The 26,493-nt window shown below is 48.1% G+C and overlaps 1 protein-coding gene across 6 annotated transcripts in view; it reads right to left on the bottom strand.

The window, feature by feature from the left end:
- The window catches only part of LOC144822412 (multidrug and toxin extrusion protein 1-like), an 887,289-nt gene that overhangs the window by 188,203 nt on the left and 672,593 nt on the right, over positions 1 to 26,493 (bottom strand). For all 6 annotated transcript variants that reach the window (XM_078679893.1, XM_078679892.1, XM_078679891.1 and 3 more), the window contains 2 exons: positions 24,543 to 24,618; positions 20,485 to 20,554 (listed from right to left, as the gene is read on the bottom strand). In XM_078679893.1, the coding sequence (XP_078536019.1) occupies positions 20,485 to 20,554; positions 24,543 to 24,618 (146 nt within the window). The remainder of the gene's footprint in view (positions 1 to 20,484; positions 20,555 to 24,542; positions 24,619 to 26,493) is intronic.

Genomic DNA, 26,493 nt, shown 5'->3' with positions numbered 1-26,493 from the left:
CATGCACGGTGGCCTTGTTTTGCTTGATAAATTTGACTTAAGGATTGCATTGCCCTTGCAACACAATGCGTAGTGCAAGGACAATGTAATCCAATGATAAATGTAGCCCACAATGCAGCGGACAGTCGCGCCACTGCTTTCAGCAGTGGAAATAAAGATAAAATTCAATGGTAATAACTCATTACAATTGTATTTGTTCCTGCTGCAACGTCTTTGTTGTGCTGGAGGGCTGCTCTGCTCTCAGAGCAGGGGGAGGAGTGGTGGGCACTCTGTGAGTGAGCAATGACTGGCTGGCTGGCCCTCTCGGGTCTGCCAAGCATTCATGCATACTTTGCATTTTCTCCACCCAGGCTGCATTACAGCTTGAGTGAAGAACATGCCCAGGCTCCCATTCTCTAGCTGAGCACCAAACCAGAGCACTCAGACCAATCACAATGCTGTATTGCAGCATTGTGATTGGTCAGGGTAGCCTAGATGTGCTTCCTGTTTCTGGCTGGTGGAGACGCAGCAAAAAGACAGAGGAGGGACACAGCGACAATGGAGGAGAGACGCGGCAAGGTGGTAAGTTTTTCTTGCATCTTTTTTTGCACCCCTTGCTCCCCCCGCCACCCCATAATCAGTGCTGGCCACTACTGTCACAATATTTGGTGTCTAAACAATCCAACCAAGATTAAAAGCATACTTCTTTGAGAGCTGCACAACTAGGAGGGGAATGTTTCCTTCAGGAGATGCATCTCCTCTAAGGAACCGAGCACGGAAAGGGATCCCAGTTCGAATTCAGACAGTACCATGACTCTGCACCCCCAAAATAGCTGGAGTGGGTATCCTTATGAACTTGTGGCACCCATTTGTGGAACTTTCTACCAAAGCTGACACAGGAGGCATTGAGAGGTAGTAGATGGCTGGTCCCAATATAAGCCCCAATTCAGGGAACAGGAGAAGTTTCAGAAGCAAACCATAAAATAAATCATACAGTTCTTTTTTAGCCCCATCCTGATGTGGGGGGATTTACCTGGTAATGATCTCCATATCGGTTAGGTCTCAGTAGCAAATAGATGGTGATCCTGAAGTTTAATAGTGCATAAGGCTTTTATCAAAGAGCTGTTGCTTTTTCTCACCCAGCTACACACCAGACATATGCGATAATAGACTACCTCTTGTTACAGACACCTATTACAACGTAAGCGTATGAGGTATATAGGACTTGAATAACTAATACAAGCACTCGGAGAATTGGAAGGGAAATATAAATCCAATCCCTTTAAGACACGCTGGAGAATACTGACTGTGGTGAGAGAACAGGCATGCCCCTAAAAGAATGGCAGGACCAACTATGTGTTAACTTGAGGGGTAAAGAAAGTTGCCACACTTCTGGTGAACATACTTGAGTATGGCAGGCCTGTTGGTACGGTGGAGACATCCAGGAAATGGACAGACATCACAAGAGTGGAAGTTTCATGCCTTCCACATGGAGCTGTATAAACATGATTCTAATAACACCCTAGCTGGTGTTGACAGGTTTCTTGAACAGGAAGTGGAGCACCTGGATGAGCCAATAACAAAAGATGGATTCTCCCCACCTTTTATGAAACAGTCATACCCCAGCGACTACCAATAAAGATGGACGCCTTTAATGTCTTCAATAAGTTCTTAAAGGTTACTCACTCAATAACAGAAGCAACAATCTTGCTGATAACCAGCAGTCTGCTACCTATCGCCCAATATCATTATGGAATACTGATGTTAACATTTGTACAACAATCTTAGCTAGCTGATTAGCAAGAGATAATGCCCTACATGATACACCTGGACCAGACTGCCTCCCACCTGACAGGCATAGCTAGATGGTGGAAGAGATACCATATTCCTGACCCTGTGTGCTGGAAACATGTCTGATAGAGAGTACTGGGTCAATATAAAGGACACTATGAGATCTTTGAAGTTGGGGACCACTTTTTGAGTGTTCATCAACCAATTATGACACTCCCAGGCCAGGTTCTGTGTAAATGTATGGTACTGAAACCTCTCTAGCATACACCAAGGAACCTGTCATGGGTGTCGTTTCTCATCATTTTTTTAAAAAAATAATTATTTATATAGCGCATGGCTACCCCAGCAACAGGGCGTCCTAGCGCTTACGGACATGCCTAATTATAGTACGGCCATAGTGAGGGTGACAGAGTGCCCAATTATAAGGAAATCCTAAGCAGAAGAGAACAACCAGGTTTTAATGTGTTTTCAAAAGAGTAGATGGCTAGAGGTAGTGCGCATGCTTAGGGGAATAGAGTTCCAGAGTTATGGGGCAAGGAACCTGAATGACCGGCCCCCAGCTCTGCACCTCCGGATCTTGATGGTACAGGCAAGAGAGAGGTCCGCAGAGCGGAGAGCGTGCAACGGGACATAGAAGGAACAGAGTCCCTGTAAGATTTGGGGGCCAAGGCGATAGAGCATTTTGTGAATGAGGCAGAGGGTTTTAAATTGTATGCGTTGCTTGACAGGCAGCCAGTGCAGCCTACGCAGAACCTGGGAGGTATGACAACGTTTTGGCAGTCCGAACAGAATGCGAGCAGCAGCATTCTGAGCCCTTTGCAGTCTGTTGGTGACTGTCAAGTTGGAACCAAGCATGAGGGCATTGCAATAGTCTAGATGGGATAAGACCATAGCTTGGACAATTGTCTGCCGAATGGGAGGTTCAAAGAAGCCAAGAATAGGTTTAAGAGAACGTAGGCGGCCATAACAAGTGCCAGCCACTCTTTTAGCATGGGATTCAAGGGTAAGTAAGTTGTCTATAATCACACCCAAATTTTTAACTTCTTTCTTGGGGGTAGGAGGCGGGCCCAATGTGGAGGGTCACCACTGCTCATCCCACTTCTGAGTGTAACTACCAATAAGGAGAACCTCTGTTTTAGTTGAGTTCAGCTGGAGGCAGTTCTCTGTAAGCCAGCTGGAAATGGCCAAGATGTCTTCTTGAAATTTGGCTCTGTCCCCCACGGTGTCATTAGAGAAGGTAAAGATTAGCTGCGTATCGTCCGCATAGGAAATTAATTTGATGTTACGTTCCCTAGCCAACATGGCCAAGGGGCGGACGTACACGTTAAACAACGTGGGGCTGAGAGCAGAGTCCTGGGGGACCCCCGCAACCTAAAGGGAAGCTGCTGGATGAGTACGGCGGGGCATGTACCTGGAACGAACGGTCCGATAGAAAAGACACAAACCAGTCCAGAGCTCTGTCTCGGACCCCTATCTCCCACAGTCTCCTAAGAAGGATCCCATGGGAGACCGTGTCGAACGCCGCACTCAAATCCAGCAGGACCACAGCCGAGGTATTGCCCATGTTCTGTGTCGCCCTTAGCTGTTCCGTGACGGCCAAATAGGCCGATTCCGTGCTGTGTTTAGCACGGAATCCGTTCTGAGATTCTTCCAGAATCCCATTAGTCTCCAAAAACCCTGTCAAGATGGAATTCTCATGTGCTTCCGCCACTTTAGCAAAGTACGGAAGCAGGGAAATGGGTCGGAAACTTTCTGGCTTGGAAGGGTCCAGGGTGGGTTTCTTTAACAAGGGGACAACCTTGGCATGTTTCCAGGTTTTGGGAATAGTAGCTGACTGGAGAGATCTATTAATCAACTCCCGTCCTTCAGTCATAACGGAATCCTGGAAAAGTCTAAATGTCTCTGGTTTAACCGGGTCTCCCGGGGACCCAGACTTGATTTTTTGAGCCAGGGTTTCCATATCTGTCTGTGAGATCGGTGGAAGGGTAAGGAGTGAATAGGGGAGGTCCGGGGGGTCTATGTTAGATCTAGGAATCATAGAGGAACCACCAGAGTTGAACGAATTATAGATCCCTTGAACTTTATTAACAAAGAAGCAGGCGAGGTCTTCGCACTGCAAGTCAGACACTATTGTGTTGTTAGTCCCCTCAGTTGACTTAGTCATCTCCTTCACTAGCGCGAAGATAGTTTTAGCGCGATTAGTGCTGGAGTTGATCAGCTCAGTGTAGTAGCTGGCTTTGGTCTTTTTTTATAAGTCTATGATAGGCTTTAGTGGCGGTTCTAAAGTTGGTCTTAGCACAAGGTCATAGGATCGCCTCCAAATACGCTCAAGTACTTTACATTGCTTTTTTTTTATTGTAAGTGCCTCATAGTACCAGGGATAGGACTGTTCGCGTTTGGGCCTCGATATTTTCTTAGGGATAAAGTGATCCAAAGACTTGTTGATCCATTCTCTATAGGCTAAGTCAGCCTCCTCCACATTACCAGACCAATGTGGATGGGAATTTATTAGCCTGGCCTCAAACAAGGCACCATCGAGTGTATGCCATGGGCGCCTCCAGAAAGGAGGAGGCTTTTCCCTAGAGCTGGCTGGGATCTTAATATAGATCTGTACCAAGAAATGATCCGTCCAGCTAAGGGGGCAGGGGGTAGAAGCACAGATTCCCTAGATATTCGAGAACACCGGGTCTAGCAGGTGGCCTGCCAAATGCGAAGGCCCTTCAACCAGCTGACATAGCTGGCAGGCTTCTAGGTCGCCCAGGAACTTCGGTATAGCCGGGGACTCACGGGACTCAAGATGGAGGTTGAGATCTCCCAGTATACTGAAGTTAGCTGACTGCAGGATCAGTGCTGAAACAGTTGCGACCAGTGACACCTGGAAAGCGCTCGCTGGCCCGGGAGGGCGATATATCAAGAGCACGGTAAGGGTAAAGGTGTATGAGACCCTTAACTTAAACATAGTGCTTTCACAGTTAGTTATGTTTGAGGGGGAGAGAGTACAGGAATAGATGGTTTTAAAAATCACTGCCAGTCCCCCGCCCCTCCCTTTGGATCTGTTCTGAGTTAGAATAGAATAACCAGCGGGGAGAGCCAAAGCCGGAATAGCCAGTGAGTCATTAGTTAACCACGTTTCCGTAAGAACTAACAGATCAGGGGAACAGTCTGTGAGGAGCTCACAGACATCCTCATGGTGTTTCGCTAAAGACCTACAGTTGAGGCTCAATATCTGTAGGTTTGCAGTAATTTTTTCCACTAAGGACGTAGCCGGAGGAGTAGGGACGGCCTCCGAGGCCTCGAAGCCACAATGGTCACATCGCAAATATTGTGAGCCTGGGTTCCAGAGATGAGCTGCACAGTCCGACTGACAGTGAAGAGCAAGCAGCTCCTCACGGGCAAATGGGGCCATTCAGAGAGTTTATCAGACCAGGGTTTCTGGCCACTGGCGACGGACCAGCGCGGACGGGCGCAGACGGGCTCGCCTTTGGCGACCCGCCGGCGGTCTGCTACGCACGTCCGCTGCGCGTGGGGAGATGGTTTGCCTAAGAAGGCACCGGTCCCGCCTCTGATGAAAGTGCTACGCCCACAGGGGTCGGGCACAAAGGTCGAAAACGCCCTCCACACAACCGGCACCAGCCGTGGTGGACCGAGGCGAAGACCAATTAAAGGTACAATGCGCTTTTAGAAATACACTGTTAAAATACAGGAAACTGTATCACACAGAAATCACAGTTTTAAAAATTGCAGTTTCTAATGCACACACTCGCCGTTACAGCGCCTATTAAATCAGGCGCGTCCGCTGCGCGTGGGGAGATGGTGTGCCTAAGAAGGCACCGGTCCCGCCTCTGATGAAAGTGCTACGCCCACAGGGGTCGGGCACAAAGGTCGAAAACGCCCTCCACACAACCGGCACCAGCCGTGGTGGACCGAGGCGAAGACCAATTAAAGGTACAATGCGCTTTTAGAAATACACTGTTAAAATACACGAAACTGTATCACACAGAAATCACAGTTTTAAAAATTGCAGTTTATAATGCACACACTTGCCGTTACAGCGCCTATTAAATCATTGTTGATCATTGATACCTACAAACTTAGGGTATTTGCAGATGATAACTTATTGTCTCTGTTGGACTTGACCCTTTTCCCCAACATTTTTTCGCTTTTCGCCCCCCTAATTTAAGGATGTCTCCCCCATGGTAGAGGTTACTGTATAGGCCATGTGTGGTGTGAGACGCCATGGAAATGTGTAATGTCATGCAATGGTGTGAGCACTTGTCAATTCCCCCCAGTGTGTAAATGTACCCTGGTGAACTGCTATTTTTAAAATGGATGCCATGGTTGTGCGTTGTGCCACCTGACTGCAGTAGGTTAGCGGTCTAGTTGTTAGGTACCCAGCCACCCCAGCATTTGAAGGGAAAGCCTGGCACCCAGGGTGCTCTACTCCTCCCCCTGAGCCAGCTAAAACCAGTTTGCCTAAGCATTCCAGAAGCTGCTGGCACTGTCTGAGAGGGGGATATAAATAAGGGGGATGTGCCACCATGTGGAGAGATCGAGCTGCGACAGGAATGTGAGGGGACCTGCTGCCAGGGGATACCGCCACATGGGTCTGTGTGCTGGACCCTGCACCCATCTTGGACCCCCCCTACTGTCCCCAGGGCTTGTGGAGCCCCACTTCATGAGTTCAGGCTGCCGTGTAGGAGGAGGGCCACGCTGCAGTGGGGATGGTGAAAGCCTACCACCCTGTTTTGATGATGCCCCCACTACCTGCTGACCTGGCCCAGTAGTGCCTACTGCTCTGTCCTCAGGGCCCCTGAAGAAGGAGGGCCCCCTGTGTCCCAGAAGCTGCCGGGACCCTGCGCCATGCAAGTGCTGCGCCCAGAAGCGCCTAGAAGGGAAGGAGCACCTTGGACCCGCCCCCCAGGAGGTGAGGAGTGTTACCCTGGGGCTTGCAGCTGGGACTGTCCGCCCCCCTTTCGCTGTGCGCCTGGAAGTGTTGGGCCTAGAAGAAGCGTTGTGGGCCAAAGCGCTATGATCTGGGAAGCACTGGCCTGTTAAAGAACTGAACTGCTGTGCACCTGCTAGGCTCTGGGGCTTGAGAAGCTGTCTGCCCCCCTAAGCACCACAATCCTAAAGCACTGGGTGCCCCTGGGAAGCGCTGTGTGGCTCCAGAGATTGTTGTTGCCCCCGAGGCGCTGGGCTTCCAAAGCGCCGCTACCAGAACTGCTTCCGTGCCCAGAGCGCTGTGTTATCTAAGCGCTGTACCCGTGAGGTGCTGAGCCCCGTGAGCGCTGTGTCTGGAACCGCTGTTATCCCCGAGGGCCCCTACCGAGGCGCTGCTTGGCTTGAAGGAATGGACGCAGTGAAGCGCTGCGTGAGCCTACCCCATGTGTTGGTGCGCTTATGTCGTGTTTTGAATAATTAATAAGAGGGTGCCTACCCCTCAATTCTGCCGTCATCACCGTCGCGGCCCGGGCGCCGTGAAGCCTGTGGCGCTGCCTGCCGATTGCGCCTGAGGCCAAAAATCACCGCCGTGGCCCGGCGCTACATTGAGGAGTCCCCCGCTGTTGCCATTGCCGTTGCGCCGGCCCCTGGAGCCGGGGGAGGGCCACCACGAAGTTGAGGAGGGCCGCGCCGGCCTGGTGAAATCGAGAGTGCCAGTGTCACGTGGCTGGGGCGCCGGTGACATCACCAGCCGCGCCCCAAGTCCGCCAAGCATTGATTGTGGAGAAGCGTGGAGAAGCGTGGCTCAGTGGTTAGAGGCGGCAGACCCGGAAGCTGAGATCAGCCGTGGACCAGGGTTCGATTCCCCGCCTCGGCGGGTCTCGGGCTCAAAAAAATTCCACGGACTCGACAATTCTCGCTCCGGTGCCTACTCAACTCACGGGGTCACACTCTGCGACTCTGGGCAATAGCTTGCTTAATCTCCACTACGGCCCCTCGCGGCGGGATGCCTGGCTTTCACCTTGTGAATACCCTGCCAGGGTATCTCACCGGGGAATACCAGGACGGGTTCCCTAAGCAAGCGCCTTGAGACCCCTGGGTGATTCGTGCGCTATATAAATCGAAATACATTTACATTTACATTTACATTGGCTGCCGCCCGGGCAGCCCGAAGAGCCCGACGAAAGCCCCGGGTCCCAGGAGGGAACCCGGGTGAAGCCGGGAGTGAGCGGTGACGTTGCGGGGTCCACGTAGTCTCGAGGGATCCCCATGGAGAGCGACCGGAGCAGGAGCCCACCCCGCTGGTCTGTGCCCCACAAGAGTAAACCGCCGGGAGCAAGCCGGAGTGCTGCCGGGGCCCCCGCAGTGGAAGGGGAGCCTCGCGCCTGCTGCGAGCCTGCCATTGAAAGGCAAAGTTCCTGGAGGAGCAGGGGACAGTAGAGGCACATACCGGTGCCTGTTCCCTGCTGGAAGACGCCCGGTGGCTGCCCCGAGAGCCTAGTGAGTGGGGGCTCAAGTAAACTGTGCAGTGTGTTGGGGTGTGCCGGGGCACAGGGTCGGTGCCCGCCCCCAGGACTAGTGTTTGGCTGACGGGCGGAGGGACTGAGATCGACCCCCCCCCTGGAAAGACTGTTGTGGGCCCCGTTGCCCCTGCAAGGCTTTTTGGACTGGGCAGGAGCCCGAATTACGATGTGGGTGACTGCCCCGCCATTGAGATAACCCCTGGTTAGGGGAGTAGTACAGCCTGCCTGCCCTGTTGCCCCTTTGACAGTGGGGCTGGTGTTTAAGGAACCTGGCACTTCATAACTGTGCCCTGTTTCAGTTGACCCCAGGAAGTGGGGTTAAGGAGGATCAGGGTTAGATAGATCCTGCTGTCTGAGTCCTCACGAGGTGATTTCGCCCATGCAATGAAATGTCAGTTGAGTTCTCCCTGAATGGCTCACGACCCTAGGCTTTTATGAGAAAATGTTTCCTGGGTTGTAAGAGGATGTTGTTGCCTATGCAAATGCCATGCTAAAGTGATGCTCTTGCGCCTAATGTTTATTGTATGCTGAATATCCTGCTAAAGGTGTCAGGCCCCATTAATTTAGGCCTGCTCCGACCTATGCCAGGTGTTGATGCTAGGTGCGTGAGGTTCTTTTTGCAGGAGGTGCTAATGCAAGCCCGGTTGTGTTTATGCCTAATGCTTTATTTCACACTTATAGCCTGCTGCTGAGGTGTTGCCAAGAATTAGTGCTGGAGTTGCCCCTGCAATACTGACCCTGTATTTCATGTGTTTGATAACATTCTTTTCATTTCAGCTGGACACTAATGGACTTACTTACCTGTTTTTGCCTTTCCCATTTTCCTTGTAAATCCCCCTGATATCCATCGCCCTGGCACCAGTTGGCGTCCTATTGTGATTACTGGGCTTTATTGTGTTTTACATTTGCAGGCTGGATCTAATACAAAACTTATTCTTTTACTTCCCAGTGGTGTGTCTCTTTTGTAGTGTGCCTGGTGTGTCGTCTGTGGGTACTGCGTGGATGCTTCACACATGTCCTCAGGAGTTTGGCCTGCCGCTCTGCTCCATGCTACCCCCCGTAGAATTGGCAACCCCATTTCTAACATTGTTGGCGAGCAGTGGGATAGGACTTGGGTTTGCGCAGTACCACAGCAGCCACGGGTTACACTGCAAATAGAGCTCTGAACAGTAATCACAGTTTTTGGGGATTATTGTTTTGCTGATTATTGATTTTCTGATTGTTTCCTCCTGAGAAGTGTTTTTTGGAATTGTGTCCCCTTGTTGTACTGTGGGTGGTGTGTCCCGGGTGTACCTTGCCACGATGGGGTTAACCTATAAGGAGGAGGAACTTATGGAGTACACCGAGCAGGAAGTGATAGATTTCTGCAAAGAGAGAGGGATACCCCCAGTAGACAACATACGCAGGAAGTTGTTTCTCTATGAGGCCCTCAAAAGGGGGGAACCCTTAGAGGTAGGTAGAGGGACTACGATTGTGTGTGTGTGTTAGATAATTACGTCCTGAGGCGGAAAGCCGGGACTGATTGTGCATTTTCTGAACTTTCACCCTTTTAAAATCGCCGCATTTTTAATAAAAAAGTATCTCGTAAAACTTGTGATTTGCACTTTATTCACCTGATATCCGGCTGTATTCTGGCGCTTCTGTTAACCCCCTGAACACAGACTCGCTGTCTGGAATAGGGGATCTCTTGGCTGCTAACCACGTCAGATCTCGCCTCTTGCAGCTGATTGGACGCTGCTCGGGGAGCCGCCATCTTAGGTGAGGACCAGGATCAGGGTCAGCACTCCTGTGCTTCGCCCCTCCCGCCCTCCCGCCCTCGGCCACTACAAAATGAAGCCCCCATTCCGTAGGCGCAGCGGACGGGCGCAGCGGGCGCGCCGGCGGCGTGCCGAAGGCGCGCCAAAGGCAAGCCCGTCTTCGCCCGTCCGCGCCCGCCCGGGCCCAGGGGCCAAGACCCCTGGGCCTCTCATTACATACCCAGCGAAAATACTCAGGGATTTGCAGTACTCCAACTTTCCCTTACCGCCCGGTGTGCGGGAGCGCACTGCCCGTCTGGAGATCGCCAGTAAGTCATCTAACCTTGGCACCCAGTTCGATCATGGTCTCTCCCAACCTCGTTCTATGACCCCCCCCCATTGGCACTTAACAATGACACTCACCTTCGGGTGCTTTACCTTAATACCCGTTCCATGGTGAAGCACCAACTTGATTTATTCTTGTTGCTCAATCTGGATAAGCCTGATATCTTGCTCCTAACAGAGACCTGGCTTACACCAGACTCCCATCCGGATATCCTGGCTTCCCTCCCCCCGGACTATTACATCCTCAATGTAAATCGCTCATTGAATCGCCCTGGAGGGGGAGTAGCGGCCATCATACATAAGAACTTTAGATTCCTCACCTCTGCCTCACTCACCCTATCTGGGGTAGACAACATAGTTATCAGCCTGGAAACCTCTGGTGGTGCCTTGGCGATTGTTCTCCTCTATCGCCCCCCCAGTCGATGCCATTGTTCCCTCTGTCCTTCAGTGAGCAGGTAGCTGACCTGCTTACCCATCACTCCCGACTCGCTGTATTCGGCGATTTCAATTATTGGTTCGATGACGACCAAGCCGGGCCCCACGCTACTGAACTTTTTGAAATCTTGACAAACCTCAACCTGTCTCAACATATTTCCTCCACCACCCACACCAAGGGTCACATTCTGGACCACATCTGGTCTTACAATCTCGTCCTGTCTTGCCCAGTCATCTCCCCCTGTCTCTGGTCAGATCATCATTTGATCGAGGTCACTATCTCAATTAAAGGGAATCTCAAGGCTCCCTCCCACCCTGGGGGACTGTGTCGTAAATGGAATTCCTATGACTCTCAGGGATTCATTGACCACCTGACCAACACCCGCCCCATTACTTATCTTGAATCAGATACCGATTCTATGTTGGACGGGATAACCACCTGGCTGTCATCAGCCAGTGATATATTCGCCCCTATTACTAAATTTGCTCATACCAGACATGGCAACTCTCATCGTTGGTTCTCGGAGGAACTGAAAGCTCAAAAACTCAAATTACGCCACCTGGAACGAATCTGGAGACGGGGCTACACCAAGGAGGCTCGCACTGAGTTTGTGAGGGCCCGTAATGAATATAAAAACGCCATCACTAAAGCAAAGGTCTCACACATTTCGGAAAGAATCGACACAGCCAGTGATAAATCTAAAGAAATTTCTAAAATTCTGAACGATTTCTCATCCGACCACAGAGTACTTCCAACCCAGGCCCTCACCCAAGAAACCTGTGACTCGCTCAATTCCTATTTTATTTAAAAAATTGCAAATATCAAGAATGCTATTCCTCTCTCCACTCCTGTCAGCCTTCTTGACTCCCCCCTCTTAACCCCTGCTCTTTTACCCAGTTCCCACCAATCACCCTCAGCACTCTCTCCGAGCTTACCACTCGTGTCAAATCTGGATCTCCAAGGGACTGTTGCCCCCCCCAAGTCCTCAGGGCAATTTTTTCTGCCCTGCCTGATTGTATCCTTCCCCTTTTGAATTCCTCCCTCAGTTCTGGCACGGTACCTAGGGCGTTTAAGGAAGCCATACTGGTTCCCCTTTTAAAAAAATCAGGAGCCGACCCCGCCAACCCTTCTAATTACAGGCCCATCTCCCTCTTGCCCTACATCTCTAAACTCCTGGAGGCCTACGTTACCACCTGCCTCTCGGCATTTATTGAGAGCTCTGGGTTTCTGGTACCCAACCAAGCTGGCTTCAGACCAGCACACTCCACCAAGGCAGTCATCTTAAAAGTCCTGGACACCCTTCGGGAGAATGCCGATAGAGGGTCCCCTCAGGCTCTGGTCCTTCTGGATTTGTCGGCCGCGTTCGACACGGTGGATCATGACATCCTTCTCCACCGTGTCGGACAGGCAGGCATCCAGGGACCTGCCTGGGAATGGATCAAGTCCTTCCTCTCGGGCCGAGCTCAAACAGTCCACCTAGGCCCCTTCACCGCCACCCAGGTCCCCACTACCTGCGGAGTCCCCCAGGGCTCCTCCCTCTCACCATTATTGTTTAATTTATATCTGCGCCCTCTGATCCATTCACTGAGCACCTGGAACTGCACTGTCCTCAACTATGCTGATGACATGCAGATTATTTTTCCTTTAGATTCCCCGGATGCTGTATCCAACTTCCAGGCAGTAATGCTGCACATCCAACAATGGATGATTTCCAACCAGCTTAAATTGAATCCTGAGAAGACCGAACTCATCCTGCCTGGTACTAGCCCACTATATTGGGGCCTCACTTTTGGCCAAACGAGCTTGGTACTCCACCTAGCCCCTCGAATTCGGTAAAAAGCCTGGGCGTTACCATTGATACTGACCTCTCCCTAAAAACTCATGTTGGCTCCATCATCTCTGCCAGCATGTTTCAGCTACGAAAAATTCGTAAGATCTCCCATTTATTTTCCCACGAATCCCTGGTGCAAATCGTCATCTCTCTCGTCCTCTCCTGCCTGGATTTTTCCAATTCCATCTACTGGGGGCTACCCAAGTCCCTCCTCCATCGCCTCCAGCTGGTGCAGAACCAGGCAGCCAGACTCATTTGCAGAACCCCCAAATGGCAATCCGCCAGGCCTCTCCTGGCCAAGCTGCACTGGCTACCTATTGAACAGCGAGCTGCTTTTAAAATTGGCTGCCTGGTATATAAGGCCCAGCAGTCTAAGGGCCCGGCGTTCTTAGAATCCCTCCTCAACCCCCACTGCCCGGCTCGCAATCTTCGCTCTGCCCATCTCCACCTTCTCACTACTCCGACGATCAAACTAAAAAAACTGGGCAGCCGCAGATTCGGCTTCCTGGCACCTAAACTGTGGAATTTCCTTACCCTCCACATTAAAACCTCTGGCTCCCTGCTAAGTTTCCGAAAGAGCCTAAAAACTTGGCTCTTCTCAAACCTCATCTAAACTCTGACCTCCACCCTCAATCTTAATCACAGCGCCAGGAAACCTCCGGTGTCAGCGCGCTTTATAAATACAGCATAAGATAAGATAAGATAAGGTGGGGACCTGTCTGATTACCCCTCTGTGTATTTGAAGGGTGGATTTGATAGAGACCAGAGGGAGGGCTCCCAGTCCATAACCCTGGTGGGTGGTTACGCTGATGATGAGGAGGAAGAAGTATATAGGGCAGAGACTCCAGTAGCTGAGGAGGACACAATAGATATGGAGTCCCGCGCTGGGTTCAGTCCCGGGGGCACTGCCCCATCCCTTTCCCTGTCCCCAGAAGAGTGGGTAGATAGGAGGGAAGAAAGGGAGCATCAGCTGGCGCTTGAGAAGCTCAGGAATGCCAAGGAGTTAGTGCAGCTGAGGGTAGAAGAGTGAAGGCTAGAGAAGGAGGAGGTCCTAGCACAGGAGAGGATGGCGGAGGCGGAGAGGGCCTTCGCCAGGGAGAAAGTAGCTCAGGTGGGTAGGTCGTCCCCTGAGAGTGGTTGTTTTTGTGGTCTGGATTCACCAGTGAGGGTGGAATCCAGTGGTGGCAGCGAGAGTAGTTCTGGTGCAGGGAGTCCCACTCCCAGAGCCCAGGAGACAGTGCCTGATTCCCAGGAAGAGGGGGACGGGTTAGTGTTCAGGGGCAGGGGAAAGCTGTCCCACCAGTCCTCGAAAGAGTTTGCGGAGGAGTGTTGGACTGGGCGGGAGTCCGAATTACGATGTGGGTGACTGCCCCGCCTTTGAGATGACCCCTGGTTAGGGGAGTAGTACAGCCTGCCTGCCCTGTTACCCCTTTGACAGTGGGGCTGGCGTTTAAGGAACCTGGCACTTCAGAACTGTGCCCTCTTGCAGTTGACCCCAGGAAGTGGGGTTAGGGAGGATCGGGGTTAGATAGATCCTGCTGTCTGAGTCCTCATGAGGTGAATACGCCCATGCAATGAAATATCAGTTGAGTTCTCCCTGAATGACTCACAACCCTAGGCTTTTATGAGGAAATGTTTCCTGGGTTGTAAGAGGATGTTGTTGCATATGCAAATGCCATGCTAAAGTGACGCTCTTGCGCCTAATGTTTATTGTATGCTGAAAATCCTGCTAAAGGTTTCATGCCCCATGATTTAGGCCTGCTCCGCCCTATGCCATGTTGTTTATGCCTAATGCTTTATTTCACACTTACAGCCTACTGCTAAGGTGTTGCCAAGGATTAGTGCCGGAGTTGGCCCTGCAATACTGACCCGGTATTTCATGTGTTTGATAACATTATTTTATTTTAGCTGGACACTAATGGACTTACTTACCTGTTCTTGCCTTTCCCATTTTCCTTGTAAATAATCTGCCTGAAATCCATCGCCCTGCCGCTAGTTGGCGCCCTATTGTGATTACTGGGCTTTATTGTGTTTTATCTTTGCAGGTTGGATCTAATACAAAACGTATTCTTTTACTTCCATTCCAACCCAGTGTCCTGTCTCTTTTGTAGTGTGCCTGGTGTGTCGTCTGTGGGTACTGAGTGGATGCTTCACACATGTCCTCAGGAGTTTGGCTTGCCCGCTCTGCCCCATGCTACCCCCGTAGAATTGGCAACCCCAACAGTCTCTAAAAGAGCTGAAACAATCTTGTTTGAGTCTTAAAGAAATAATAGGAAAAAGCGAGGCTCCAGATAAATCTTAACAAATCACAGGACTTAATCCTGGTGAGTGGTCAATCATTTAGCCCCCTAACTAAAGTCTATGATCCTCAAGTGGACCACAGAAAGCATACACTCCTTGTATATCCTTCTTTCCTCGTACTTCACATTTTTTGTGACAGGAAATCTTGCTGCTCTCTCTTTTAAAAAAAATCTCTCTATTGATTTTCTTACAAACGGGTGGAGAGTGACCAACCTGCCGCAAACAAGCACAAAGAATGTGTGGCAATAAAATATAACATATTACAAAATCACATGACCGAGGTACCAATCTTACTGTGGAAAGCTCAGTGCGTAGGAACAGACTTCCCAGAGAACCCCTGCATATGGTATTGACTATATATCCTGGATGCCACTGACCAGACTCCTCCCTCAGGACATGTCCTCCCTGTCTTGTCGCCAAGGACCCCATACATTATCAAATTACTTTTGACAGCTATGTACCTTGTACACCCTTTTTCAAACTGCATGCACCAGTGTACATTGAGCTTCCAGCTCCTCTGCTTTGGGACCTCACTATTCCCCCACATTCTGATGACATCCCACTTGGCCATCATCAATGCCGTATTACGAAGGGTAGGGCATATCTGTCTAGGTACTGGTCGCTCCATTTGCCCACAGCTATCATTTGACCGGTCAGTTCGCTCGCACAGTCCAGTACCCCCAAAAGTCGCTTTCCTATTCCCCACCAGTACCTTCATAGATGGAGGCATTCCCATACGGTATGGCGTAGGATTCCACTTTCTCATCAGGCTCTCAAACATCTGTCTGAGTTTGTCTTGCCCATTTTGTGCAGTCTTGATTGGGTATAGTAGGCCCTAATGAGGAGTTTCAGTTGTGTCAATTGAAATCCGGCCCAAATAGCTGCATCTCGGCGGTACCTACTCCCCCAAATCATTATCTTTCAACCTACCAAGCTCTCCTTCCCATTTCTCCTGAAGGTAATCTAGTGGGGGGGGGTTGCTATTCTGTGGAAGGGCCGAGCACATTCAATACACTGTGTGGCTGGTCAGGGGGACCCCCAGCACTCTGTACTTCAGGGGTTATTAATTCGGGCCCTCCCTCAGGGACTCCATATGTGGTTGAAGAAAGTGACGTAGGTGATCATACCACAGTTATTGCCCCCAGGAGAGTATGTATTGATCTTGGAGCTTTGAGTATGGTATCATCTATTGCCCCCTCCAAATGTCCCCTACCTTGAATATCCCTTTAATGTTCCATTTTGCATAGCCGTCCATAGCCCGTAACCCCCGTGTCTGGTCGGAGGACTATAGGGGGGTTTCTAACATTAATCTTCCCCTCTATCAAACGGTTTCCTCGTAAGCTCTACCCATGAGTAAGAGGGGTAGCTTCTTTCAAAAGCCTGTCTAGCTTTTATATACGTACAAGATTCTCCCCAGATTTTCTACCAAGAATAGGTCTCGATCTTTTGTTATAAATATAACAAGGAATTTAAACCCCCAATGTTGCCACAACAGAGAACATTGCCAGACTGTGTCGCTCAGTGTCTCTAATTGCAGGAACACGCTAGATTTAGTCCAGTTGGTTCATAGCCGTGAGAAGGAACCAAACACATCCAGGAATTCTAGTCCCCTTGGGACCGATTGATCTGGGTCAGCAAGATAGAGGAGTATGCAGTCTGAGTATAAAGACACAACATCTTTCCAAGTGGGGTCCCTGAAGCATGGGCACCAGCATCACAGCCACAAAGGCTTCATGAGCCTGTATGTCATCCCCACCCTCTAACGCAGTATAAGTTCTCCTGGTGTGCCACAAAGCCTTGTGCTATGTTCCCTGTGGTCACTGCCCTGGTCCTTGATTCCCCCTTGATTTCTGCTATGCATTGTTGGCCTTTTTCCTTCCTGGAAAGCCACAGTAGTAGCCTGCCTGCCTTGTTCCCTACTTTATACAGCTTACCTTGCATTCCCTATGGATAGCCCTTGCTTCCTAATGGAGCAGGTGTCGGAGCTCTTCCCTCTCCATCGCAATCTGGCATGCTATATCTGGGGTGGGGTTGTTCACATAATCGGCCTCCCACCAAGCCAACTGCAACTCAAGCACTGCCCTCTCTTTGTCCATCCCCTTACATTTGTCATAGATGAATGTAATAAGGCATCCCCTCATGACAGTCTTGTAGACTTCCAATAGTTTGACCTCCAAGTCTATAGTTCCAGAGTTTTCTCGAAAATATTGGGTCATGAGCTCTACCACCAGTTTTCTAGTTTCTCAGGCCATTGCATCCCAGGGGTCTAACTTCCACTCCTACCTTGACCCCTGAATATCTGTCTGTAGGCGTACAGTCAGCAGTGCACTGTTGGATCCCCGAGTATTCCTCTTGCCAGAGGTCGGCTAGTCCAATGGTGTCCAGAAAGGGAGCTAGGGATAAATCCTGCCTTGGTCTTTCCCCCGATTTCGTCATTCTGTCTCTGTCATGATGATGTGTCAGATTGAGGTCACCCTGATCAGAAGGGGTGATTCTGGCACTTCTGCTAACCACTCTCCCATTTTGTCTAACCCATCATCTGTAGGCCGCGGGGGAGGATACGAAGTGGGCATCAGGTTCAGCCCGTTCCACTGACCACTTACCAAGGCCTGACAACCCATCTGGTCCACCCATGTGTGAGTCATCCTTGGTGAGAGCAAGCAGCGAGCCAGTATGCCCAGCCGCTTGAGCCCAGAGAGTAGCCCACAGGTACTATACCTACTGTGGTGCAGTATTCTACAAGTGTACCCCGCAAGATGGGTCTCCTGAAGGAGAATATTATCTGGGTGCTGTCATGCCAGGTACTTCCACATTACCCCGTCTTCAGTTTGCCTCCAAGGCCATTTATGTTCGGGTTTAATTCCTGAAGAGTGAGGGCAGGGTTTGCTAGGTGATATGTGACCATTGTCCAGTTGGGCCTGTATCTGTTTGTCTTTGAGATGCCTCATTGGGCCTCTAACAGTTCTCTGGACCTTCTAATTCCCCCACCCAACATCCTCACACTGCAGATTCAAAACTCCCCTCCCCTCCAATGCTTGAGGTGTCTGTAGCTACCCCCACAACATCAACAATAACAATGTTGCGTATTTCACTTACAAGTCTCTGCTCAGGTATCTGTGTCCAAAATGGTAAAGGGGCGGGTGAGTCTCAATCAATCACTGTTCTTGTAAAGTGCGACTACTCACCCGTAATGGTGTCGAGGCGCTGGGGAGTGGGGTTCTGTGGTTCAGTCAAAGAGCCAGGTCTTGAGGTCATTCCTGAATTGAGGCAGCGATGTTGATTGCCTGACGTGCAGAGGCAGGGAGTTCCAGGTCTTTGTAGCGAGGTAGGAGAAGGATCTTCCTCCAGTAGGTGGAGTGGAGATGTCTGGTGGGAGTGTGGAAGGAGAGGCGGTGGTTGCGGTCAGACCCTATTCTGTATGCGTGTTCAAACATGAACATCTTTGACGTCTTGCCCTTAAATACTTCCTTAATGAGCCTGTAGTCCAGGAACAATTCCATTCCTTTTCCCACAGTTGGGTGACCGTTTGTGAGAGAGCATGGATTTCTTTATCACCACCCTTCACCGGGGCCCCAGATCCCCCAAGACTTGCTCTGTCTCATCAACTCTCTCTGCCAGTTTCTAATGGGCCTTTCGCAAGAGTCCAAGATCCAGGGCCACTGAGTGGAACTTATTCTCCAGAACAATTTTCGTCTTTCCACTCTCTTAATAGATGGTAAAACTACATGAGAGTCCTGACAAACTCCTCAAGCATAACATTGGTTTGAGTGGATCACAGTGAGCAAGAAGAAACTCCTTCAAAAGATTTTATATACATTTCACACCCTTCTGTATGCAAGGGTGCCTGTGTTACGGGCTGAATTGTTTTGTGCAGGAGGGGTTACTTTCCTGCACAAGAACAATCCTTAAATGCATATTTCTCTTTCTATGTATACTACATAATATAGCACACAGACAAAGAGGAAGTAACAGGAAGAAATAAACATATTTCTCCGTGCTACGATTGACTGAGGAAGGCAAAATATTTTTTTCATATTCCCAGGTTTACTAGCTTTAGTAAGTATTGGAATGTGCCAAACTCCATGTGTGGATGCAAGGGAACTCCTATGGCCCATCATGGAACACATTCCCAATGCAGTGCTGCCCCGCTTTACTTTGTATTTACTAAACCACACAAAGTGGCTTTGCCTGGCTTAGTAAATGCCAACAAGGATTTTGCATCGGGCTGCACCACAATAATGACACAACCCTCAAGCAAAACCTTAGTATATCTACCCCCGGGTGTAGACGCAGTCCAACTTGGAACAGATACAAACCTTTTAGGCCCTCCTTGATGAGAAGCAGAAAGGAATAGAACTGTGAGTGTGGTGGCCAAGAATAACCATGTGGGAAAAGATGCAGATGCATGATTCCGGGTTCCCAAAATGCCTTCAAAGTAAATGGAGTTTCTGGTCTTGGGGAAGGTGGAATTGTGAAGTAGCCTGGTGGTTGTATATTGACTGGGGGGCATATTTATTGAAAAATCATGCAGTGCAGTGCCACAAGCCACTTTGCTTCATGATAGAGAAAAGACACAGCACTTAACAATACACAGTGCATTCTTGTCCTTTCCCAACACTGCTGCACACTGTGCTGCCTAGCACCAATGTGGAAACCCTTGCATAGAGGTGCAAGGGTGCCTTCATTGTAAGCAGGATTGTTTTTGTGCAGGAAAGGACACCTTCCTGCACAAAAGCAATCCCCTAAGGCATTTTCCTCTTTCTATGTGTGCTGAGGAATGCAGCAAACATAGAGGAACAAATGAGGTGAAATAACAATTTTTTTCTTGTTACTCCTCCTCTGGAAATGCGTAGCATTTTGACACATCCCCAGGTCTACTAGTAATGGTAAGTCTGGAATTGTGGAAAAATTCATGGGTGGTGCACGGGAATGCTCCTGTTCTACCCATGGAACACCTTCCTGGGGTAGAGTAAAGCAACACAGTAATTTGCGCATCATATCATTACTCTAGATTTATCAAGCCACTCAAACCGTGCAAAGTGACCTCGCATGACTTCATAAATCTGACTTAAGAGTTGCCTTACTTCTGAGCTCCGTTGCATGGCACAAGGGTGATACAACGCTTTGAGAAATTTGCCACTGCATGCTGGTTTTGAAATGAGAGTGAGGAGCAGTGACGAGCAGGGAATGGTAGTTGTGATAGGTGATGGGTAAAGGATGCAATTGGTGCTGATGATGCAAGATCTGATCACTACATAGCTCTCGTGGTAACTGCTACAATTGCTTGGCGAACGCTATTAAAAAGTTGAGATTTTAAAAAAAAAATAGTAACAGGGAAATCTTTTTAAATAAAAGTAATGGATATGTCCTGGAGATACATATATAAGAAAAATAAATACGCCTGTCTACTACAATCTGGAACTCAAAGAATCTAGTGAACTGATTCAACAGGCGCTGAAATTAGGACCACTAATTCACTCTATGCATCAATAGCAAGCATTTTCGTATATAATTCTACGTATGCATGTCACCTGGGTGTTACCTAGGTGTCAATTGTTCTCGAGAAATTAATCACTAAATTATAGTAATTGCAATACTTACAGCTATGGACTCGAAGATGTGAAAGACGATATATACTGACAGAGTTCGCGCAGTCAAATCACGTATTGCTCTGTTCGAGAGAAGACAAACAGCTGTCAGCGCTGAGCTAGCTACAAAGATGTGTAACTGTGAAAAGAAATTTAAGAGTGCATAATACAATTGAGAACAATTAACCAGGGGTTGAATTAATGAAATAATTCATGAAATGCGGATACTGCAAGACCTGTGGACTGAATCATAACCTTTATTAGAGTTTCAGGACTCAGGGGAGTAAGTGCACAAACAACGGTGGCTACCTGGCACAGGTTACTGCGGAAATGAAAGAGGGCAGAGGAAAGAGGCCCTGTGCTATGAAGAAGTTTCTGCCCCTTCGTAAGCAAGCGGTTTCCGCTGTTTGGGACACCCTCCTTGGGTTCTCAAAACAACGATTTACCCCAGTGATCCCGATAAGGCCTACAGCAATGCAAATACTTACCCTCTCTCTCAATTACGCTCCTCTCATCTTCCCCCTCAAACCAGGTGGCACTGGGTTAATACCACTTAATTCATTTAGGGATTTGTGCCTGAGCCTGGTAGCTCCCTCAATCTTCCCATAGCTGTTGCAGTTCAACCTTCTGGACCACGGTGTCTACCTGCCAGCCCAAACCCTAGTTCAGGTTGCACTGCCAACCACCCAACAGAAGGAGCCTCACCCAGGTCTTACTCAAGTGCCCTAGGTAGGTATTGCATACCTTTGGGTCTGAATTATCATTTCCCTCCACTTCTTCAGGGGCAGCATCTCAGTAAGTTAAGTAGACACATACGCATGTAGCTACTTAGTGCCAAATGATGGTGGCTACACGGCAAGGGTCGCTGCAGAAATGGGGCAGTGCTGAGGGAAGAGCCCCTGTGCTATGAAGAAGTTTCGGCCCCTTCGTAAGCAACCAGTTTCAGTAGTTTGGGATGCCGTCCTTGAGTACTTAAAACAACTTACTGGAAACGACGATTTAACCCCATGAGCCCTACAGGGCCTACAGCAATGCGTATACATGCCCTCTCATCCCCCCGCGCTCCTCTCCCCCCTCAACCCCCATGTGGCACAAGTTTAATACCAGTTAATTCATTTAGGTATTTGTGCCTGTGCTCAGTAGCTCCCTCAATTTTCCCATATCTGTTGCCACTCAACCTCTTGGGCCACCTTCTCTACCTGCTAGCCCAAACTCTAGTTCAGGCCGCATTGCCAACCACACAACAGAAGGAGCTTCACCCTGATCTTACACAACTGTCCTTGGTAGGTCTTGCATACCTTTGGGTGTGAATTGTCATTTCCCTCCACTTGTTCAGGGGTAGCATCCCAGTTAGTCAAGTAGACACATTTGCACGTAGCTGCATAGTGCTCTTTTACCTCTTACTCATCATCAAAATGTCTTTGTGGCTGTCTCAATTCATTGCCTAGCTTGCATGCTACTGCTTTGCAGGTCATTGAGATGTGGTTTTATATTGTTTCCGAATACCATGAAGGATTCGCAATGCTGTCTTTTTTTTGCACAAAAAAATCCCCCAATAAAAACAGATTTAAAAAAAGAAAAATGGGGTCATAACTTTCTGTAATTGCAACACCTCTGTAGGTAGGTCATTATGGTGTTGCAGGATCAGCTAGATGTACAGGATCAAAATTCACCCTTTGGTAAAAATATTTCAAAGTGGCATGCTGTGTTTAACTAGAAGACAAGAATGACTATTCTCGCACCCCTATCTAAGAGTACACTTATCCCACAATTAATTGGGAGCTCGTAAGGAGAAGGAGGTAACCAATATTAGAAAGGATTTTTCTGCATTAGTAATAAACCTTAGGGTATTGTGTATGTTCACCCGGGGTGTTCAAAACTCAAGCCCATTAGTTGGAGGTCATACTACGTTTTTGCTGATTCAACAGCAAAGTCGGCCTAGTGTTTAGAAATTCTTAACCCTGTGAAAGACACAGGCTTCACGAATCCTTCAGCTATGAGCCTGGGAACCAGGCCCAACCACCTACTTTAGGATAATGGGTGTGGGGCAATGCTAAGTCTCGTGAAACTGGGGGATTGTTGTATTAGTAAGTTCAAGAACTCTTTCCCCATGAATGTAGACACACAAGAGATCCACACTGTAAATTTCAAAAGCTTTAATGATAATGAATGCCCTACCCTAGTGCAGAATATGTGAATAAATGTTGTAACCAGAATAAACAGACACGTCATGATAAAATAGGCAATAAATCAGTATGCTAAAAAGAATGGCAGCGTGTTAGATGGTTTGGGATTTAATAAATTGATGTGGGATTCCATCTCTTTCTAGGCTCTAGAAGAGCTGAACCAGTTTAGCACCAAAAGCTCCTATTTGAGTTTCTCCGATGGCAACTGACACTCATTCTTACAAGAATGTTTTCCAGTCTAGTGTTCTACTGTGCTTGGATTCCTATACAAGCTCATATTGTAGCTCTGTTTTGGTATTCTGTACGGCAAGAGATCTAATAAGACTAAAGCAGTTAGTCTATGGCCTTCAGTGCTGATCTGTCATCACATCATGAGCACTTCTCTCCCTCGAAATCTGAAGATGTCCCATTCAATGAAATGGATGTACGTTGATTGTAATAAACGTTTCACATTAAAAAGACCATGTGATTTGTGATTTCAAAATGCACAAATTAACAAATAAAGTCTGTTGCACCTTAATGTAAACTTAATATGTGCATAAATCAAACCACCGATCTGAAATATGTGTTGTGCTATCAACACAGTACGACCTATGTGTATATAATCATAGATAAAGGAAACATTCATTTACAATGAATGGAGAGTAAACAGAAAACAATTCAAAGCATTTGATAGGAGAAGCTGGTAGTGATTGTCTGGGCCAATGATAAGCACCTACACGTTGAGTCTTTGACCATAGGAATGTAAGATGACAATGTGTGCCCCTGATCTAAAACTGCTCTCTTATGATGGACATGCATATGTGTCGGGAGGTGTGCAGCACATCTGTTCTTGAATTGGTAAGTAATACTGCAAAGTGTTTCAGATCACAGATTGCTTTGAACTACGATCTACATCTGTCAAGATGCATTTGTGATGCCTGGTATAGGCATGCAGTCCTTCTGGAATAGTTATGCAGCCCTACTGTTTGAATGTCAGTCAAGCTCCCAATGCGTCTGCCTCCATTTTTTTGCTTACTTATTTTGCTACATACAGGATAATATATTTGTAAGCATGTTTACTTTATTACCTTTTCAATTGTAATTCCTATTGTATATGTTTGCAAACAAAAAAAAGTAAATATCAACAGCTGCAATCCTCTCCGGGATACAAGCTTGCAACTGTTGCAAGCTTGTTAGGTTTCATCTATGCACAGCTTTAGCTATTTCTAGGCAGACCTATTGTTCCCAATTAATTACTTATATTTAGAGTAGGATTTGGATACCTTTTTTGCCTGTCACTTCCCTGCTCCTGAATCAATGACTTACTTTCCTTCCTATTCTTGCATTTGTCGGTCTCAAATTGTTTTCATCGTTTCATGTATCCTTCCACTGCTATCATCAGACTTGTATTGCAATCGAGGAGGGACTTTTTTCTTCTCTCTTCATCCTAGTTCCCTCTCTGTCCCCACTCTGCTTGAAACCAGATCACCGAAACGGATGGCTTCGGGTTCAAATGCCCTTCTCTAGCTCTGTCCAGGACCATTACCTCCTCATCCGTCTTTCTGGATGTAGTCTTTACTCTTGAGATACCACTCTTCTCTGGCAGAACTAATTCCCTAGATGAACCGAAAAGTTCCTCCAAGATGGCCCCCATTACCCAGGAGCCACTTTGTAAAAAAAGAAGTAAATAAAAACAGTTTCGAGCTTGTCAGGCCAGACGTATTGGCTCTGTTTGTGCGATCAGTTACTGGGAGAAAGAAAAATGAGCAATTTCTACCTCCTAATCAACTACTTAAACGACAGGCAAAACAGTGAGATGATAAGGTCTATCCGTGAAAGGTGTATTGCTCTGAGCAGCAGGTGCCTCCGTATGCTACTAAAATGATAAGACGTGATTACCTACTTGTCATTTGTGAATAGAAGGGCCACAGTGTTTCTCAATCCTGCCAATGCGATGGTATCCACTACGATGAAAAACACTGAAAAACAAAGTATTAGGCATTTCAAAACTACAAGATTAGAAAAAGTAATTGAAGTACTGTTTCCAAAGGACTGAAATAATAACTTCAATGCATAGCTGCCAACTGAGCTCAAGTCACCAATGTTGGCATGTTGTGCTGTTATGTTCATCGATGTTACTGGTGTGAACTCTTTCGCTAACGACTGCAGCTCTAAAATGACCATTATATTCTCTGTGGTAAAAGTCCTGGGATCGCGCACGTGGGCAGAATTATGTATTATTCATGAATATTTATATACATGCCTTGTTAAGGAACATCAATTTTGGCTCTAGTGATAAATCGATAAACACAGAAAATAAAATCCTCTACCTCTGCTGGTTTCCTACTAGTTTGTATTCTCTCAGCTTCTCGAGTACCGTACCTGTTGTGTACATAGTGTCAAATCAATCAGCCTTTCATTAAAAAAATTAAAACGGCTTATCTGTATGAATTGCTGAATTTCAACAGGATTGGCCTAATGAACTGCATCCTAGAGAAGCGTAATATCAACATAGAAGAAAATGCTTCACATTTTCAATGTCACCAAACTTGCAGATACACATTAAGATTTCCCTGCTTACATTTTCCAGTTATTGGCCCTAACCCCCTATCAATACCACATTCACTATAAGGAAATATAGACTATGGTGAATCTCTGGTGATTTTCTTGAATTAATGTATACCTCTCTCAGTAAAATTGATTATCTACCTATAATAAAAAAAAACTATGAAGGGAAATCTTGTAGATGTGCAGTTTCTTTAGACATGTACTTTAAACTATACTTAGGTACCTTTTCAGATGGAGAGCAGAAAGCTTGTTCCAACATGAATTTCTGCATTTTACTATTTTTATTCTCAGGTCATTTAAATTTAACACACTAAGGGGCTTATTACGAGTACGGTGGTCTTGAGACCGCCGTACCTGTGGTGGTGGTCTGACCGCTGTAACATAGGTGGCCAACCGCCTGATTACAAGTCTGGTGATCGGACTGAGAATCCTGAAACACTGCCAGGATCCTGAATCCCATGTTGCTGGCGGTGTTCAGAGTGGGGAGGAATGGAGGCATTACGACTTGCCCTTCAGCAAGCCTTAAGCCTGTGGAACAGCAAGAAGAGGGCCCCAAAAAGGGTCCCCGGGCGTCATTGCCCATTCAGTAATGTGTCTGGAGGCACATGTTGTACCACCATGCGCCTGCACTGTTGTGCGCGCACTGTGTGGCATTCACGACATGATGCATGCCTGCAGTGCTCATACATCGGTGCAGGCACTGCTGGGCTGCTGCATTAGATTCAGGCTTATCAAGTGAGCCAAAGCATGCAGACAGCGCAAGACAGCAGCTGGCACACCGCCGGCACAGCTGTCTAGCGGTAATACAGCAGTCTTAAAATCGCTGACATTCCGGTCTTGCACCGTATCCAGCTTCGGCGGTCTGGCCGTAATTAGCCCCTTAGTACCAAGGCAGCCAGTATTCTAAAGCACAGAAATATCAGACCCAACTTAAGATTAGGGCCTTGTTGGAAATGGCCCTTTTTGCAGGGTTATCCCTAAACTTTTTGCTTTTCCTCATATTTTTTCCTGACCTGTGTGTGTTCGTTTTAGGACTTCGGGCACTGTACCACTGCTAATCAGTGCTAAAGTGCAAATGCTCTCTGTGTAAACTGTGTTATGGATTGGTATTTCCATGATTAGCCATTTGATTTATGTGTCAGTCCCTAGTAAGGTGCACTGTGAGTGCCTGGGCCTATGAATCAAATGCTGTTGGTGGGCTGCAGCACTGGATTGTGCCACCCATGCAAACAGCCCGTAAAGCGTAACTCTGGGGTGCTATCTCAGAGGCTGTGCCATGTCGACTT

The sequence above is a fragment of the Lissotriton helveticus genome, chromosome 3_1, assembly GCF_964261635.1.
Source record: "Lissotriton helveticus chromosome 3_1, aLisHel1.1, whole genome shotgun sequence".
NCBI lineage: Eukaryota > Metazoa > Chordata > Amphibia > Caudata > Salamandridae > Lissotriton > Lissotriton helveticus.
The sequence above is the reverse complement of the archived record's forward strand: the minus strand, read 5'-3'. Positions and strand labels throughout refer to the sequence as shown.